Here is a 20,128-nt window from a genome sequence, read left to right as displayed (position 1 = left end):
ATGACAGTTCTGGTGGATCACAGGAGATCTGAGGTTCAACTCACCAAGTATGGAAAAAGCCAATATAAATTTCCACCACCACTACAGGAACCTATATGTAAATTCATACAAAAAATTGTGTACCTCTAAGTTTAAATCAGATGCTTAATTACGAGCTGAAAAATGTTTATCAATTTGTGGATATCAAAAGGAACGACAATGTAAAATGCAAAGTAAAGAAAATTAGTGATAACGTGATAATTCTAGTAGATGAAAGATTGCATGATGTTATCAGGCAAAACCTCTCAGTTCCTTATTCTAGACACTATTTTTGTGCCTTTTTGGAAAGTGAAGGCTCTCTTTAGGATAAATGAAATATTGATTTTAGGTTCTACCTAGACTCCATTAAGATGCTCTTTTAAGTTACATTGTGTCTACAAAGAGTGGAGTTTTATGAACACAAATCAGTTTTCTAATACACATAAGTGGGCTTTTCATAAGCACTCATAAATAATTCACCCAACTTTCCTGTGCATCAGTAGAACTTGACTTAAAGCTTTCTTAATTCCAAAATACCTTAGCTGCGTGTCTGGTATTGAATATATCAGTGATGCCTGAGTTATACTACAGACAGCCCATTTGTTTCTAAATACAGGAGCAAGAGAAACAGCATTGTGGGGGGAAAAAAAGACAATCTATGACTCACAAAGACTTCCTCTGTGTTGAAAGCAGATGATTTGAAAGTGTACTTGAATAAAAAAGACTGTCTGATGTTATAATGGTTTGGGACATTAGCTATGTCTATACCACCAGATGCACCACTCCCCAGCTTCCAAAAGGCGCTCTAATGCAGCAGACCTGGAGTGCAGCAGACCTGGTCAGTGCAAAACACAAATGGAAATGGGGCTCCAGCCCCTGCAACTCTAAGGGGCACCACAGCAAGGGTCAAATTGTCCTGGCTCAGGCTCTGAGCAAAGGCAATGCTTCATCCTATTCAGAGTGACTATCAGCCCTGGAAATCAAATTAACAGAAAGAGACTGTGCTTCCTTCCTTACCTCACTCTTGGAATGGTCCAAAGTTTTACTGTTTCTCTGACAATTCTGTTCAATTACATTACCTTGAGAGGAGTGGAGAGGATTACAGGAGACCAGGTCAGCCTAAGGAAGGCATACTGACGTCTGGAGAAGACTACTTGTTCAGAGAAGGGTCAGGAACAGTTTAATTTTTCAACAATTATAATTTGACATGACTTGTGCCATACTGTTACAGTGTGTCCTGATTTCAGCTGGAACATATTCTTCCTGGTAGCTGGTGTAGTAATGTATTTTGGATTTATCATGAGAATAATGTTGATAATCTGTTTTAATTGTTGCTGAACAGAGTTGGCATAAAGTCAAGGATTTTCAGTGCACTGTGCTCTGCCGATGAGGAGCTGCCCAAAAGGTGATACAGAACATAACCATAGTACCTGATCCAAACTGGCCGAAGAGTTATTTCATACCATGGAACATCACGTTCAGTTTATTAACTGAGGAGAGTTATCAAGAGGTGCCAATGACTGCTTGGGGATTAAATAGGCATTGGCCTGTGGGTAGAGAGCAGTTACATTTTGCATCAGTTCTCCATATTGCATTTTATTCCTCTCTTTTTGTTATCTCCCTTATCATCACTATTGTTATTATTTTTTGTTGTCATTATTATTTCAGTCTTTTATTAAACTGTTTTTACCTCAACCCACAAGTTCTACCTTTTTCTGATTCTCCTCCCCATCCCACCAAGGTGAAGGAGTGGGAAGGGCGGAGTGAGCGAGCAAATGCCTGCATAATACCCTGATTTCCGTCTGGGTTCAAAACATGACACAGTGCTGCTGTTTCCTTAAGAGTTGCATCATATTTCAAAGATGCTAGATACATATGGGCACTTGGTAAATTCTGCACTGATGGATGTAAAATTAAGAGATGACTTTTTTTTTCCCAAAAAAATAGATGAAGTTATTAACTTCTTTGATCAGATACACAAATCTTTAAAGCATTCTCCTACAGAGAGATTTCACATGTGTACACGAACTTCAGAGGTTGTTACAGCTGCTTCTGATACAGAGCTTGACCCCTCTGAATAAAGACAAATACTATTGCCCAGTGTCACTGTTCTAAGGCACTGCTCTAAGGCAATATAACTGAATCCTTTCAGAACAACATGAGTACTGAGCAGCACTAATCAAAAGTGTTTCAAGGGCTTGAAGAAAAAGATGTTAAAAAAGAAAAGGAAAAAGCAATGTTTTTTCCCAGTTCAGCTAGGTCTAAAATCCCATCATCAGTCTCACTTCAGTGAGACTTCAGTCTAGTCAGAGATTATTTTTTGTCCATGCTCAGTATGCTGACACTGCTTCCCTGGTTTCTGCATGTATTTCTGGATGGGAAAAGAAGCTACTGAATAAATTCTGACACCACAAGAGTTTAGTACTTTCTGTTTGAGAAGACATATGAAAAAGGAGTATTTCTTGTCCTATTTGTTTAGTATAAATTCACAGGTTTCAAATTCATACCCAGCACTCTGCTCTAACAATAAACAATCTCAAGGCATTTCTTACTCCTCAGTAGGCTTTGCAGGTCAGAGAGGAGGGGTGTGATCCTCCCCTTCTGCTTAGTGCTGGTGAGGCTACACCTGGAGTACTCTGGCTGGTGCTGGGCTCCCTGCATAAGGAGAGATGGACATACTGGAGAGCCGCCAGCAAAGGTCCACAAAAACAATGCAGGAACTAGAGCACCTGCTATGAGGAAGGACTCAGACTGCTACCTCCAGGCTGGAAGTTGCCTCATGGAAGTTGGTTTATCCATGAGGTCTCCACATCCTAATTTTTTTCCCCTTAGGGGTTTTATTAGTGACTGCATAGAAAACTAACAAGCTAAACAAAAGTATGAGGGCTGAAATGAGTGAAAAATCTCTGTAAAATCTTCAGCACTGCTATCACAGCATGTGTTTCAGGTGACCATAGTTTTCCCTGTCGGTTGGCAGGCCACAATTTATAACTGAAGCAACTTGCTGCACATCAAATCTGTGAGCCAGAAGTTGGAGGCTTGACTTTCATCTGAATTCCTTCACAGCAGTATCTTAAAGCTTCTGTTCTGTGGTGTCATGGAGTGACATGAGGACTGTACAAAGTAGAGGCCATCTGCAGTTAGATACAAAAATTGAATACAGCGGGGTTTTGTCCAGTAATTGATGTAACACTTGTCCTTTAAGAAGACTTCTCTTTCTGCTCCAGTCTTACTTGAAAGTCACAGTTCTTGGCACAACACTGATTTCTGATGACTTTGGTAGTCTTTGGCCATGGTCTGAAGAGCCTGTAGCCTGTACTGCCACTCAGGGCATTAAACCTGAGACTTTGTACAGAACATAGCACAGGGCCAAATTTCTCTATGAAGGCTTTGGGGGTTATTTTTAAAGTCTCTAAGGAAGCAGGAGAAGAGAAAGCTTTTCAGAGGCTTGCTACCTGGCATCAGATTTAGATTGGCATTATAGGCAGTGTGAGAGAGATTAATTGTAAATTGACTTCACTTTTCACTGCCACCTTATGAGAAGAATAGTAAAAACCAGGAAAAACTATTCTGGGTGATACCTGGAGTGAAGCATGAGAAATCAGGTATGGAAGGACAAGAGCTTTTTCTAATAAGTCATTGGTGTTGTTGATACCAGGGCAGAAAGGAGAAAAAGTGGTAACATCTTCAGTTGATAAAACTGTGGAAATATAATATAGGGAACAAAGACAGTCCCATACAAAATGTTCAGTACCACATTTTATAGAACACCATAAAATAGAACATGATGACAAATCCAGCACTCAAATTTCATGTTTGCTGTCTTCTTGACCTAAAAAGGCCTAGCAAAAGTGTCTTTAGAGTTTCAGATGCATTTTGCAATGGAGAATAAGTCTTGGCCCCAGACTTAAGCATTGGATTTGACTTTATTTTTTTCAATTGTTCATAGGAGCTGGTTTTGTCTAAAGCAGTATCATTCCTGACACTGGTAACAGGGCATACAGTAGTTCCCTTGTTGGTAGGGTGTCCTACCAGGCTTGTGCCCAGCACGGCTGTGGGACCTCCATGAGGATCAGTTCCTTGCCACCTATGGTTCCGTGAAAGAAATCCGGCGTCCCCTCTGATGGTGCTCACTCCACTCCGAGGGGCTTGGGATGTCCCGTTCAGGTCTTAGAGCTCGTCCCTCATCACGTTCCATCCTCCTTAGCTTCTCCCGCAGTGTTTGGTGCCAGGTGCCGCAGGACCGCTGTGGGGATCGGCTCCTTGACATCTGCGGTTCAGTGAAAGAAACCCGGCGTCCTCGCTGACGGCGTTCGCTCCTCCCTGACGCTGGGACATCATGTTCAGACCTTAGAGCTTGATCCACATTGTGATCCATCCTCTTTAGCTTCTCCTGTGGTGTTTGGTGCCAGATGCTCTGGGACCACCCCGGGGTTTGGCTCCTTGTCCCCTGCAGTTCAATGAAACAAATGCGGCAGTCCCACTGATGGTGTTCACTCCTCCCCAGAGAGGCACAGACATGCCCCAGGCCCTGCCAGAGCCCTTGTCCAGCAAATCTTCTCTGCACCCTTCCAAAGCACACAACTGGATGGAGGAGACCAGGCACTATGGCACTTCAGGCCTGCCTGTACAACCAAAAGCCTTGTTGTCACAGGTGTCACAATGGCTCCCTGGTGACATTAGGGGGCTTCTGGGGACCACACCCAGAAGACACAAGATCCAGCCTCAGGAACAAAAACTTCCCAGACAGTTTATCTCACATGATACCCTCCCATTGAGCAGGCAACTCTGTTGCCATGGTTTTCGCATAAATTCACAAGTTTTACCTTTCACACCCAGTGCTACGTTCTGTTTTGGAAAGAGACTATTCAAAGTCTTCCTTACTCCTCAGCTGACTTTTGCAGGAGCAGTTTTGATGGGAGGTAGCACCATTTCTGACACTAGTACTCTTTTTGGCAGGGTGTGCTACCAGGCCCTGTGCCTGGCAGGGCTGTGGGACCTGCACCAGGATTGATTCCTTGTTGTCTGTCCTTTTCCTGATACTGAAGGGTGTGATGCAGAGCTTTCTGTGTGATAAAAAAAATTAAAGTTCTTGCCTTTTGGCTACAAATTTATTGTTTTATAAAGAGTATTTAAAAAAAAATACAGGAAAGTTACATAGGCCTATCTTGTCAGTCAGTGCTCTCAGCAAAGCAAATTCGTCTCTTCTGTACAGTTACCTTCAGTCTTTAGACTAACTGATCAATATTCTCTTTCCTGAGATTGGTGCAGTTCTGATCACCCTGACTATCTGAATTACCCATCACTGTAATTTGAGGATCTCCTGCAGAAGAGCTCTAGACCCAAGACAGTGCTATGGAGAAAAAGTCTCTGAATTTATACAAGCACACAGATCCATACATCCAGAGATTCATGCACATGCTGCAGCTATTGCCATGCCCATCAGTGTGATCCCAGTTTGTTTTCCGCAACACTCGCTTCCCAAACATCCTTTAACTCTCCCTGAAGCTGTACTTACACATGAAAAATCTCAAAAGTATCTCACACAGAGGAAGTTGCAAGTAAAAAGCCACACATGCATGATAATGTTCTGGACCACCAACCTGAACTCTTCAATCACCTAGCTTTACCAACATCAACATGTACTTTCAGGCTTAAACCAAGAGCTTTTCTTAACATCTTTTTCTACATGCTCAGCTTTTAAAATTTCTTCCAGTGACTAATAACTCACCTCATTTTAGGGTGAGGCCGTGACAGAAAATCCTCGGCTGTTGGAGCTTTATACTGAGTGAGCAGAGGATCCCAGGGAGGACTGCCATCAAGGAGGACTGAACATCACTGCCATGCATAGAAGGGAAGCTGGCACACACATTGAGGCTGAAATTCTATGGACCCTGATGGAATCCACCCCAGAGTAAAGACAGAACTGGTGAAAGAACTTGCCAAATTACTCTCAATCATCTACCAACAGTCCTGGTTAACTGGAGAAGTTCCAGTTTTCTGGTAATTAGCAAACCTAATTCCCATCAACAAGAAGAATTGGAAGGATGATCAGGGGAACTACAGACCTGTCAGCCTGACCTCTACTGCAGGCAAGGTTAGGAAAGAGATCATCCTGAGTGCCATCCCACAGCACAGGCAGGACAGCCAGGGATGGAGGCTAGCCAACAGGATTTACAAAAGCAGGTCTTGCTTGACCAACTTGATCTCCTTCTGTGGAAAAGTGGCCCACTTAGATGAAGAAAACATGTCTTATGAAGAGTGACAGAGGAAGCTGGGATTTTTAAGCATTGAGGCTCATGGGGGACTTAATTGCAGGTTGTGGTAAGGTGGGGGCTGGTCTCTTCTACTATGTCTGCAGTGGGAGGACGAGGGGAAATGGCTTTGAACTGAGACAGGGGAGATTCAGATTAGACATTAGAAAAAAGTTTTCACTGTTATGTTGCCCAGGGAGGTAGTAGGGTCACCAACCCTGGAGGTGTTTAAGAAGTATCTGGATCTTGCTCTAGGTGATATGGTTTAGTGATTTAGGGGTTACAGTGGTGGTGCTGGGTTGACAGTTGGACTTGATGATCTTAAAGGTCTCTTCCAATCTTGATGGTTCCATGATCCTATGATTCTATGAAAGAGTGGAAGAGAATCAGACTGAAATCAAAGCTGCCATTTTGTCCATTTATATTCTTTCCCTTTCTGCTATTAGCACTTGGGTGGTCTGTCCATTGAGAAAATGCAGTATATAGAAATTGCATTACATTTCTTGTTCCTCTGCACTCCCAAAATAAATTCCAGCAGAGTTTTCAAAATACCATGGAAACTTATGGGAACCTAAGTTCTTAAGTATACACAGATGGCTTGCCTGCAACCCTATTTTAATATCACCTTCAGTGTCCCAAACATCAGCACATCAGTAATAATAAAGGTAACACGAGAAATGCAAACACATTAAAAGGCAGCACACCATGAGGGACAGAGAAGCATCAGAAGAGTGAACAAAAATCCATATTAAAAGTAGCCAATTAGTGAAATGCCATCTGTTCATCCAAACTTCACTCAAAGAAGGAAGGTTTCCTGTTTAATGGAACAATAAATTCTTCAGGGCTTGGAAAAATGAGTGATTAGTTGTACTTTTTCCCTCTATCTTATTTTATTGGATGAATCCTTATGTAGTTATTCACATTGAAAATGTCACTAGGGAGGCCACTACTGTGGCTCTTGTATTTTTTAGCAGTGTTGTATGAAATTTGGCAGGATCTATATTTAATAGACATCAAAAATGTTTTGGTTTTGGTTTGTTTTGAATTCTGGTGCATTACTTCAGTACAGTTGAGATAATCTCCTGTTACAGTCCATTTTGATTTTTGTTAGTTTTCCAAGAAGTAAATTAGAGTGAAACAGGGCTGAGTTTCATGCCAGACTGGGTGGAGTGGAACTATAACAAGATGATGATTCCAGTTGAAACATATCGCTGCTTTAGACTTTGTCAAAGCTTGGCCCAGACTTGCTGAAAAATCTGTAAATATGGCTTTATTTTTTACTTTAGACTGAGCTGAAGCCTAGAAAAACTTGCTGAAATTTGTTTCCAAGACAAAAGTAGAATTAGTTTTTGCTTCCATACCTGGCGGAAACCAGAAAGAATTATTAAATCACTTCTCCCCTCCCTCTTCTTATACCCTTTTTGCCTTTCTTCTGATGTCAAGACTTTCACAGACTTCAGCAATTTGGGTTCTATTGAGGTCACACTTTTAATACACTTTTTCACATGTAGGGGATCCTGCTAGTTAGTAGTACACAGTGCTCTTAAAAAAACTTCTGTAGTTTAAAAGAGAAGACATGCAATTTATAAAACCTTGATTGTTTCCAAAAATCCAAACAATCCTTGACTGTTTCCAACAGTTTCACTGTCTCCAAGTTTCTTGATGAAAAGAAGGCCTTTGGCTAGAGCACAAGTCTTATAAGGCTGAGGAAATTGAATTTGTTTAGCCTGAAGAAAAGGAGGCTGGAGGGGCACCTTATCAAAAATTGGTGGGTTAGTCTGTTCTGCCAAGTGATGGGACAAGAGGAAATAGCCTCAAGTTGTGCCAGGGGAGGTTTAGATTGGATATTAGGAGTAATTTCTTCACAGAAAGGGTTCTCAAGACTTTGAAAAGTCTGCCCAAGGAAGTGGCTGAGTCCCTATCCCTGGAAGTATTTCAACGAGCTGTAGATGTGCCACTTAAGGGTGCATGTTAGGGATTTGGCAGCACTAGGTTAATGGTTGGACTTGATGATCTTAGAGGTCTTTTCCAAGTCTATCATTCTGAGTAAGAACAGTATTACAACTACATGCAATAACAATACTGCTGCTGAATTTGGACCAAGAGCTGAATCCTTCACAGTATGACAGTGCAGCACATTAGGGCTAAATATTTGTCTTATAAGTTTTCTAGGAGTTTTCCTTTGATAACATATTGGTCTATATATTATGATTTGATAGACATAATGAACTACACTTGTGTTTGTATGCACATTTGCTGCAGTGAGAAATATACGATTATAGTCTCCAGAGTTTTGCAATGGAAATGCAGTTGTGCTTATAATAAGGCAGTAGTTTAAATTAATGAGTTCCTGTCTATGTGTTTGTTTGACTGTCACTGTTGGAAGAGCTGAATAATACATCCAGATAAGCCTAAAATATTTCATACAGAGCCTGAGGCAGCCCAAAGCTTCAAGAACCCCAAAACCTTTAAAGCACAGAGGATTTCAATGGTGACTAGTCTGACCTCCTGCCTCAGGCTTCTTCCTTAGCTGCCTTCTCCAGGAAAAGCTTTGTATAGTGCTGCTCCATGATAAAGATTTCCAGACAAAACAATAAATTGCTATAGATGAAGAAATAAGATTCACTGTATTATGGTGTGTGCATTTGACAGCTAGACTTATAAAGAAAAGAGAAAATTTATTCCTTTCATTGCATTCATTCTGTCTCTAATATGCCCTAACTAAAACTTACTTGAGTCAGAGGTGCTTGCTCTGCAGCCCTCACTGACCTCTGCCACCATCCTTGGTTCAGGATGACTGCTGAACAAAGTGGGACCAAGAAAATTTCGAGAGCTGGGAGACTCCACATTGTCTGGAAATAAACGTGATAACTGGATACAGATGTATCTTGACTGAGGAGATGCAGGAGAACGTATAATAAAGCAGTGTTACAATTTGCTGTTAACTGAGGCAAAGACACAGCCTCTATCCTGATAAAAGCTTGGTCCTTGCAGTGAGGAATGGATGCAAATATGCAAGTTCATGTAGGAAACAGCTTCCAAATGGTAGGTATAGCATTAAGTGCCCAAGTGCAAGTTCCTGTCACATCTCTAGTAAAACATTATGTTGAAAAGATTTACAAACATATCTTTCTCTTATTCTGATTTCTAGAAGTGTAGCTCCTCTCTTCAGGTTTCCTCTTAGTCTGGCAACTTTCCATGATCCCTGCAACTACAGGAAAACAGTTCCCTTGTTCTCAGGACTTGTCTTGTCCTTGCTCCTTATGTCCCTGGGAGTTCTTTTTCCTCTTGTTTCAGGTTATGTTGCTATAAAACATGCTGCACTAAGCTGCATGTAAAGCTTTGCAGCTTTGAGTCCCAGTGCTGGCTGCCAGCTTGAAGTTCTGAAGCCTCCCTAATTTCAGCATGCCCCAGGAAAGCTCTCCTTGAGGAATCTCACTCTGTGTATCCAGGACAAAGCAACCACCCTAAATAAGAAGCTTAACATTACATACCAGATCTTAGAAAGGTCTCATAAGGAAATCAGGAGCAGTGACAGCCACTGGCAAAAGTAAAAGCCACAGCAGTGCAAACCAATTTGAAGTTGAAATAAATAATCCCTCCCCAGAGCTTACTGAATGTGTTTTTAGAGTGTCATTCACTCCAAAGTTAAATTATACTCTTCTGAAATCTTGACATTTATGGAATCAATACATACCAAGAGGTTGGGAAATAGGTGTGCAGATGATTCAGTACACTTTCCTCTCAAGTACTGGCTTAGCTCACTAAAACTAGAAGAGTTATTTCTCTCAGAGCACTTAGAGCTTCTAAAATTGCTTATGTTACAATTTTCTACAAATTTCAAGTGTTAAAGTGTTTTTTGTGTCTAAATTCAGTTTACTATATGACACTAAAGGCTGCAGAAGGCTTGTTGTGATGCAGTGTGGTACTGACATTTTAACAATAGCTCCTTTAAGTGATGCAACATAAATTGTCACCCAACTCTAGTTTAAGAGAGGTTATTTCAGAGGCATGGGCATTTGTTGCATACCACTGCCATGAAAAGTTCTTGAAGGAACTTGTTGATGACATTAGAAAACAAGTTCTTATTCTAGAGAGAATGAACATTATTAAATACACTGAAGGTACACCTGGAAATTCTTTGTTCACTGATATTTTATGGCAGCTTTTTCCCCCCATTTATTTAATATGCCATGTTTTCTTTCATAGATAATTTTATTCCAGTTGGCATTTGGCCTTTGGATTAATTGAAACTGAAAGGGCTAGAAAGTATTTAATTTCTTCTTATGTCAGTAGTTTCAATATTGATATTTTAATTAGCAAATAAGCAAAACAGTCCTCAAACTTGTCAAGATTTCCAGCAATGCTTATAGGAGGGGATATGGGTCAAAAAGCTGCTTCTTCAGACAGAAGTAACTATGGAAGCATTGGGAATTCTGGGTGTCTCATTTGCATTAGTGATCCTGACCACCAGCACCAGGAACTGTGCCTGGATTACAGATGTGTCAGTTGAGACAAACAACAGAATATCTTTTCCATCTTCTTCTGTTTGCAACAGGCTTTTGGGAGTGTTGGCACATGCCTTTTCTCAGGTTAAAAAGGGAGTGGAAGGCAAGCAGTTCAGGAATTAGTCTAGTCTAGGCTGAATTAAGAAGAAATTACATTTTCTTCTTTTTTTTTATTTTAATTAAAACATTATTAAAATTGTACAGTTTTGGTTGTGGTTGCAGGAACAGGAATAAACTCTGTCACTGCAAGCTATTTTTGTATTACACTGAATGCATCAACTTTGTGGGGAAAAAATTAATTTCCTGGATGAGATATTGATACATAGATACAACTTATCTACTTAGTTGTAAGTAAGGCAGATAGGAAATAATTCTTCAGCTACAGGATCAGAACTACTTACATTTATTTGGAATTTATCATCCAGTATGACCATGAGCTGTCTGAGCCAATTTTGTTTGGAAGAGCACATAATATTTCTGAAATAATTTCTGATCAGAGTGTTGTATGTATTGTAAAGAGATTAATGCTAATAGTGTAACTCCATTTTTTTCAGGCATTGTTCAATCAGGAGGGAACTTCCTGCTCTGTGAGCCATCAAGGTCTTCAGTAGTCCTGGATATAACATGCTTTTAGTCTAAAAAGATGCTTGTACTAGGTGACATCCAAGAGTGCTGTGAATTCTGCAATGTGTTCCAGGAAGACCTCATGAGGGCTGATAGAAAGGTAACTTAGGGAGAAGACATTATTATTTCCCCATAAAGACTCGGTATACAACAATGGAAAGAATAGATACATCAAGCAGAGTATGGTACAGATAAACTATGGCTGTCCCAAAGTAGCTAAAATAAGCTTCTCAATATCACACTCATTTTGTCCACGTAGAATCCTAAAATAACCATTTTCTCCCCAGGATTTTCCCCAGGAGTTTGCAGCAATCTAAAAGTAAACAAAGCAGAAAAAAAAATTATTGGGTTTGCATTCAAAATATTATTTAAAAATGCAAGGTGCAAAGTGCAAAATGAATCTTTTGTGTTAGTTGCCTTTTTAAGAAACAAAGTCTCTCAGATTGGGTGTGCTGAGAATTAGCATGTATCTTTTTCTGATTTCTAATAATTTGTTCCTTTTTTGGTTTGATCAGGGAGCCATCAAGGTCTTCAGTAGTCCTGGATATTCAAAATCAGGGTTAGTAAAAGTGAAATAGTATTTCTATAAGATAGTTTGATAAATTTAAGCAGAAATCATTACATGAAGATTCAACTCTTTGCTGGTTACTGAAACAACAATGGTCAGAATTCCAATTACAACTAACCTGTTAAAAATGCATCAAAGATATATATAATAATAAAAGAAAAAAAAGCTGACTTTTAAAAAATGAAGTTTTATTCAGGTAACTATAGACATATTGAATAAGTTATTTTTGGATGAAGTCTCAGTCTCAATAGGTTTTGACTTTGACACCAGTGAAACTACCAACCATAAACCCTGCCATCAGCTATTTAAACACCAAAGTACCATCAGATGACCACAGGAATAATAGGATGAGCTGTCAGTCATAATCCAAGTGATAAAATTTGATTTACTCTAAGTGGCTTAAAGGAAATGTTCTTAGTTTGATTTGTTTTTGGGGGCTTATTGTGATGGCTGGAGAACAATTGCCAACACTGCTTAAACAGAAAATTTGTCTTTTCCAAATATTTTAACAAATACTTTTGATTAATTTTACTGACTTTCCTTTGCAGGCATCCAAAATAACTGACTCTTCATAGAAATTTTTAATAACATTTGAAAAATTGAGTAAGATTTGAAACAGAAATGTCAGTGTAGGAAAAAACACAGGTATAGGTGGGATGAAACAGGCTTTGAAATTGAGGTAGGTGATGCTGTAGTTCGAGGGTCAGCATGATAAAAGTTTCCAGAGAGGGAATAGAATCATGCGGGACACTTTGAGGTGAAGGAAAGAAATAGATGCAGAGAGAGTGAATGAAAGTAAAGAAGTAGATTTTAGATGAACTGTTTTGTTGAAATCTTTTTTCTTCTGCTTCAAAGCACTGTCCTAAGTATTCACTTACCCAGAACTTCTGTTTCTGTCCATTTTTGTCACGTAATGCTCCCCACCTTTTAGAAAAGAATGGTACTTCAATGAAACAAGCAATCAGAAAACAAAAGTATGTCTTAGTTAGTTGATGTAATTGCCAGTATCAGAACAAAGCATGAATAATAAACCCTGATGATTCAAGTGAGGTTACCTGCTGACCTGCTAATGACAAGTCAAATTGCCATTAGTTATTACAAAAACTTAACACAAGTCTGGTTTTAGTTTTTCATTGCAAAAACCTGTTTTCATTGACAGAATCTCTCTTCTGGAGAGCTTTTCTTCTGAAATGTGTAGGAGTATTGAAACTAATGTGAACATATTTCTTAACTCACCTGAAGATCCCTAGGAATATAAAAGTTTTGTTAAAAGTTTCCAGCACCTTTACAGAAACAGCTGGTGAGTTGGGACTGAAAATATTCCAAGCTTTTCTCAGATCCAATTGCACTGCTGACAGCCTGATCTGTTTTATTGCATGGTGTGGAGGGAGTTGATGTTTTTGTCATCTTTGAGGGCATTACTTTTGTGGAAACATCTGTGAAATGATACAAGAAATTTTCCCCACCTGCCAAGTGATAGGATTTGCATAGCATTTTCATAGGGGTATAGCAGTAGCTGAACTGCTTAATACGCTGATTTTTAGGCCTCACTTTATACACAGGGCAGAAGTTCCAAGCCAATCACCTGGATGTATTTCAGTGAGAAAGAGTTGCACTGCACACTTTAGGTAGTTAAGTACACATGTTTTTTCTGCTGGAGCTTAAAGAGCTCTGTCTTGTTTTGAATTTATACAACAAATGTTTATCTAGTTACTATTCACAGCTCATGATGCTTGGGTGCCTATAAAAGGGCACAAATAAACAGAAAACTAAAGGTGTGAACTTTTAGATGTTTTTCCCCAGTGTAAAGTTAATTCTAGAATACATCAAATGCCATTGACAGGGAGTTTACTGGTGTAAACGATCAACACTGCATGTTTGAGCTGTATTTGCAGTGCTACAGTAATTTTCAAAGGCAACCAGCAAATATATAATGAGAAATCCCATCCCACTCTATGAATGGGGAAATTGGGATTTTTCTGTCACCCTTTTATTTGAACAACAACAGTTGTTGCATCAACTCTCCTTGGTTAACAGTGAACCATCATTTACATGGAATACCTGCACTTTTAGCTAAAGGGAAAAAGAAAAGGAAGACAAATTGGTGACTAGCAAAGAGATGAAGTGTGAATTGTAGTTGAAAGCACAAATTGTAGCTACTGGTCATTGAATTCAAGTAATCATAAAAACAATGTTTGCCATAATGATTCTGGAATGCAATTATTGTTTTTTAAAGAGGCCTCATGATTCATTTTCTTTTCATTACCACATGAATGTTCAGGGATTATCAATAATTGCTGTTTCTTTGCCAACTATATTTCAGATGCAATCTTTCACAATCATAAATTTAAAAAAAAAGTTATAGGCTTTTGAATTTCATATCAGATTCAGATTTACTTCTTTACTCATGGCCATTTTACAAAAAAAAAAAAATTACATCAGTTCTAATGTGAAAGTCCAATATTTACATCAGTCTCAAGAAAGAGAAAAATTGACTTTAATTTATATTCATGTTTTCATGCATTTTGTTCTACACTTAATTTCTCCCACTTGTTTGAGCATGATGATGACCAATTCCCACAGGGTCACATTCCTGTGGTTAAACGTTTTTCTAACATTTTTATTTTCCAGAGGAGTCAACTTCTAGTTTCATACATTGATAGGAATTTATTGATTCTCAGATATGTTTCTAAACAAAAGAAGACTTAGAAGCTGAGATAGAAAAGGAACCTTTTTTTATTCTTGACTATACTGTATCCATTAATTTCATTTCCCAGGGTTTGTATCATCATAGATACATAGGCACTTGACATATGCATTTTATTTACAGTTTAGAAAGAGCTGCTTTCTCACTAATCAGTGCCTATGGGTATTCACCAAATACTCTGAACTGAAGTATATTAAATTAAAATATAGAGGAGTACAGTCTGCAGGTCAAGAGAAGTGACTGATTTCCTTTTTTTGGACCTGCCATTCTATATCCAGTGCCCAGTCTGGAGCTTCCCCACACAGGAAAGGCATTAACAGACTGGGACAAGACCAGCAGGAGTCCACTGAGATGTTTGGGGTCTGGAGCATATGATGGATGAGGAGGAGCTGTGGGAGCTGCCTCTGTTCAGCCCTCAGGAGAGAAGGCTCAGGGCAGATATATTTGTTGTCTTGTTCTTCACAAAGAGAAGATAGAACAGACTCTCCTGATACATTTTGGTGGTCCCCCCACTGCTCCCCTTCCACGTCCTCTACTTGAACCTTAACCTCCAGTGGCTATAGTGATGGCTGCATCCAGCTTGTTCTAGATAGCATTCTAGATAACTTTCCCTGCAGAGTAGCAGCCCAGAGAAAGTGTTATTGACCCCTCAAATTCTTCAAGACAAAAAGTAAAAAAAAAAGGCATAATCCTGAAGGAGTTTAATGAAATAATTAAGCTCCCAGTGGAATTAGCTCCCAAGTGAAATTGACAGAGACTTTAAAGTGAGTTGACCCATTCTTGGACAACATCTGTTAGAGAACAATACTGTAATTTCTGGAAGATGACCAAAAAAATCTAATCACACTCTTTTGTTTGCTTTTGTGATTATTCCAGCTTGATGTTTACTCCAAATGAATGCCATTTTAAAAGCAAAGAGATGCTGGATCTCATTGGACTTGGACAGACAGGGAATTTCTGAGGGTAATTTTTGCAAAGCTTTAGATCACTAATGTCCCTACTTTTGGTATTTTTAGGTAAGCCTTTCAACCTTACATCCTGGTTTCAGCTAGAATAATTTTTCCTCAGTAGCTGTTACAGTACTGTGATTTGGATTTGGAATGAGAGTGATGATAATATATTGATATTTTGGTGTTTGCTAAGTAAGGACTTTTTTTTCCTTTTTTCTCATAGTCTAACAGTGAAGAGGAATGCAAAATAAACTAGGAGGGATCCTAGCTGGGGCAGGCAGCCAAAGTGACCAAAAGGATATTCCACACCACAGAACTCATAACCAGTATATAAACTGGGGGAAGTTACCCAGAAACATGTCCAGTCTGGGTTCAGGAAGCAGGGTTCTGGTGTTGGTCTGGTGTTGGTGGTGAGCAATTGCATTGTACAGCATTTCTTTTTCCCTTTTTATCACTTGCCATTATTATTGACTTTTACATTATTTTTTATTATTAATCTATTCTTATCTCAATCCACAAGTTTTACTTTGATTTTATTCCCCATTCCACTGGGGCACATGGGGGGAGAGGGAGTTGAGAGAGTGACTGCTTAATTTCCAGTTGGGCTTAAATCATGACACCATTTCATATCCAAGCTTTCTGTTTTAATTTAAAAGAAAAAGAAGGGATTTTAAGAAATCATTAAGAAGGTCTGTCTATCAATTACTGAAAATTACTTTTGAAAGGAAGTTTTCTTCTTTCTGGCAAAGATATTCTGTGAGAAATACTTCACTTAGCTTTTCCAAAAGAAACTATCTTGATCTTCAATCAAAAATAACCTTGAATAAAAAAAAAGTAATTTCACAAAACCACATTCAGTCCCCTTCAGGAAAAAAAACGAAGCAATGTGTTTCCATTTACTCCAAGGAAACCTGCCTTGTATGACTCTGTAAAAAGAATTCTGTTGCTCTTTCAGATAAAAGGATGAGTACTTGTGGTCTTACATAAAATGATTTTCATAATTTTGTGCTCAATTTTATATAGGAGAGGCACCTTAGCTGTCCTTTTCAGTAATAAATTTCCCTTGATATTAACTCTGGAGGTGAATACACAGCTTTGTCTGACAGATAAAAAGCTTGAATACAGGGACTGTTTCAGTAGTGTTACAGAGACTGGAAATTAGTTTTATTTGAACACTTCCTAGTTTGTTTTTCAATGAACTCCACCACTAAAATGATGGTGGGTTTCACAAGAAAAGCATAAAGAAAGCTATCAGGAAAAAAGTAAGGTGATAATTAATCATTGAATAAAATAATAAAAAATGGAAAATATAACCAACACAATGAAAAGGGTTATCACCAGTGACTTCAAAACTAGGGTGTTTTGGCAGATAACAGAAACTAGGTTCAAGCGTACTTACACTCGCTTTTGTAGATAAAACAGTTTTACCTACTTTTCTTAACAGCAAATTCAGTGAAGACTTCTGAAGAGTGTGCTAAATAATATTATACAAACTGACCCCCTAAGACTGAAGATAAGAACTGAAAACAAATATGGTCTTAAAAATAAAGAGGTATGGCAGGTCCTAGATCTCAGGCTAATTTCTGCAGATTAATTGTTATTAGTTAAAGTCAATGCTTTGTATTAACCAGGGTTTTAAACTGCTTGCTGGACAGAAATATATACAGTCCAAAACTTCTCACCTCAGTCTATTCCCTGGACTTGGTTGTATAACTGTCATAATGCTATCAGAATAAAAAAAGGTGTAAATATTGTGGGTCATGTCCTATTCTTAGTGCTGGATCACAAAAGCCTAGTATACTTCAAAAACAAGCAATTTTATCTACTCAATTAGACAAAAGTTTAATTCTTTATCTTGTATTAAAAGTAAGAAGGTTAGGGTCACTGACTAATGTTCCCCACAAGAAAAAACTTCTTAGAAAATGTTTGTTGGAATTTGAAACTGTAGTTTTGCATGGACCTTTCAACATGAGAGGTGAGTCAAATTGAGTCAGTGACCCAAGTTCAATCACTCCCACAGATCCCACGTATCTACTGTGATTAATTGTATGGGGGACAGTCTCATGGATTTAACTGCATGAATCATCAGACACTGTGTCTTTTCCCCATGATCTCCTCATGTATTTCTCTTTACTGTAAAATGTTTGAGTGTTGCTGTTTAATTTTTTACTATACCTTATGTTGATTATCTGAAAAAGAAGAAGTGATTATTTTTTTCCCCATGAAAGAAAAAGGGAACTCAAAGAAACTCAGGTTTCTTTATATATGAACATAACTGTTTTGGTTATGACTTTTGATGGTTTAAGATGTTACTTGTTTGTAGATATTCTGAGTGGAAGCTCGAGTGAGGGCAACTAAAGAGAAAAATATAGAGAAAAACAGTCTCCAAAGCCAAAACCCTAGATATCAATAACAGTAGTCAAAACTTTGGACTTTGGACTTTGGATAGGTGAATAATTTAATTATGTATTAAATCTTGGAATGTTGTTTCTCTGTCTGTCTGTCTCCTCAACACTAAAACACAAACTCTTTGCCTCATATATGAATTTTATCTCCATTAGTGTGGCTTTTTGTGTTAAACATTCAACCAATGTTTTTTCAGGGCATAGAAGTCTCAGTTCAGTAGTTGGCTAAGCCATTTAATCTGCTGAATTATTCCATTTAAATCTTTCAGTGAATTGCTAATTAAAATAGAGGGGAAATATGTTTCCAGTTAATGTACATCTCGGTGTCCTCTTATTAAAGCTTTTTGTCATTCTGAGCTCCTTCCAAGCATTAAAAATCTATCTTGTTCATGAATGATTATCAAGGCTTTTGATAATATTTTCTTGTTTTCTCCAAGCCTTAAAGTGATGGTCCACAGATTTAATTGCAGACAAAGGCGTGGACTTTTGAGGCCTTCCTGGATTTTTCAGTGTTATGGCTTCAGCAGTTGCATCTTTTTAGTGAGGTATGGATCATAAATTACTAAATTACTAAAGTAATTCGGAAATAAAAGTATGAGAGATTTGTCTGAACAAGCTGCAAACATTGATGATGGATACTTTAGTTCACTAACTTTGAAAAGAGATCTGTTTGAACTAGAACCACAGCTACTCCATCCAATGTACTTCCTTGGCTGAATTGTACTTTCCTTTCCAAACAGACTATGGCATTTTATACCAACAGATCTGCCCCAGGTTTTCTTTTCCTATGGACATTACAGTTCTTTTCAAAGAAAGCCAGTCTAAACATTTCAAATCCTTCTGGTCCAATGATCAATTAGGCAGTTTATATGTGCATTTCTGGTTCTGTGCAAATACCTCTTGCGAGCTTCATCAAAATGTACTTGTATTTTATCACTCTGTTGCTTTCTATCTTGCACAATTCATAGACAATTTAAAAAATGTTTCTGAGATATTAAAAATACCAGTTTAATAGGGTCAGTCATTATTATGGCTGCCTTTTACAAGTATTGAATCTCTTTTATGAAAGAGATTATAAATAAAAATGAGCCTACAATAAACATCAACCCACGCAAAACTGCATTTTTTATTCCATATATCAGCATGTCTCTGCTCCTTTTTGTCTCTCCAGAAGGCATCTCAGCTAAGCAAAATGCAAATATTCATCAGTATTTTTATCTGAAGTACAACTATGATGAGATTCCCGTGAGTTTTTTATTGAGGTCAAGGACTTTAAATTTTCCTTTTCTTCCAAGCTACATATGAGTGACAAAGAACTTACGCCACAACACATATTTTGCATTCAAATTCATTGAAACTAATAAATTATATTAAAAAGTAATGGCTTAATTCTGAAGACATTAAAGTCTATACAAAGAAGTGGCTTAGAGTTCATAATGCAGAATCATATTTTATGGCTGGATTTGTCATAGAAACACCTAGCTTAACACTCCAACAGTCTCCAAGTTGTCAAGATCAAATTCAATTTTTACTGTTAAACAGCTCTAAAAATATTTTTATATGGAACAATCTTGAAGACCACAACATTTGTGCCTTAGACAATTCAAGGATTGGTAATTCTTTATATTGGTGAATCCACTGGATACTTCAGAAATATTCAAATAAATTAAATTAGTTAGTAAGAAAATGCATTCCCCCCATATTAAACTCTGAACAACTCTGAGGTTTCTTACTTAATATCATCTCCAGTTTTCTCCTTTTTCCTTCAATTCTAACATTCTTTTTCAGTACATCAGATCACTTGTCTTTTCTCCTCTCTGTGTTTAGCAGTGGCCATTTAACACAATCCTGTGTCTTAGTCAAGGTGCTCAGATTTTGCTCATAGTGGCCCCTTGCCTAAGGGTTGCTATCTTTTTTTTGCACAGCCTGTCAGTTCCCATTTAAATCAGCATCCACTTCAGCACAGAAATACAGAATCACAGAATATGCTGACTTGCAAGGGACCCACAAGGATCATTGAGTCCAACTCCTGGTCCCGCACAGTACACACCAAGAGTCATCCCTTGTGCCTGAGAATACTGTCCAAATGCTTCT

At 38.3% G+C, this 20,128-nt stretch overlaps 1 protein-coding gene across 1 annotated transcript in view; it reads right to left on the bottom strand.

The window, feature by feature from the left end:
* Nucleotides 1-6,340: 6,340 nt before the first annotated feature.
* The window catches only part of TINAG (tubulointerstitial nephritis antigen), a 41,327-nt gene continuing 27,539 nt past the window's right edge, over nt 6,341-20,128 (bottom strand). Inside the window, exons 10-11 of the mRNA XM_058835309.1 lie at nt 12,851-12,896; nt 6,341-11,717 (exon numbers count right to left, since the gene is read on the bottom strand). Of these exons, the coding sequence (XP_058691292.1) occupies nt 11,601-11,717; nt 12,851-12,896 (163 nt within the window). The 3' untranslated portion in view covers nt 6,341-11,600. The remainder of the gene's footprint in view (nt 11,718-12,850; nt 12,897-20,128) is intronic.

This window comes from Poecile atricapillus, chromosome 3 (assembly GCF_030490865.1).
Source record: "Poecile atricapillus isolate bPoeAtr1 chromosome 3, bPoeAtr1.hap1, whole genome shotgun sequence".
In the NCBI taxonomy this organism is placed as follows: domain Eukaryota; kingdom Metazoa; phylum Chordata; class Aves; order Passeriformes; family Paridae; genus Poecile; species Poecile atricapillus.
This window is presented reverse-complemented; position numbering and strand designations above follow the sequence as displayed.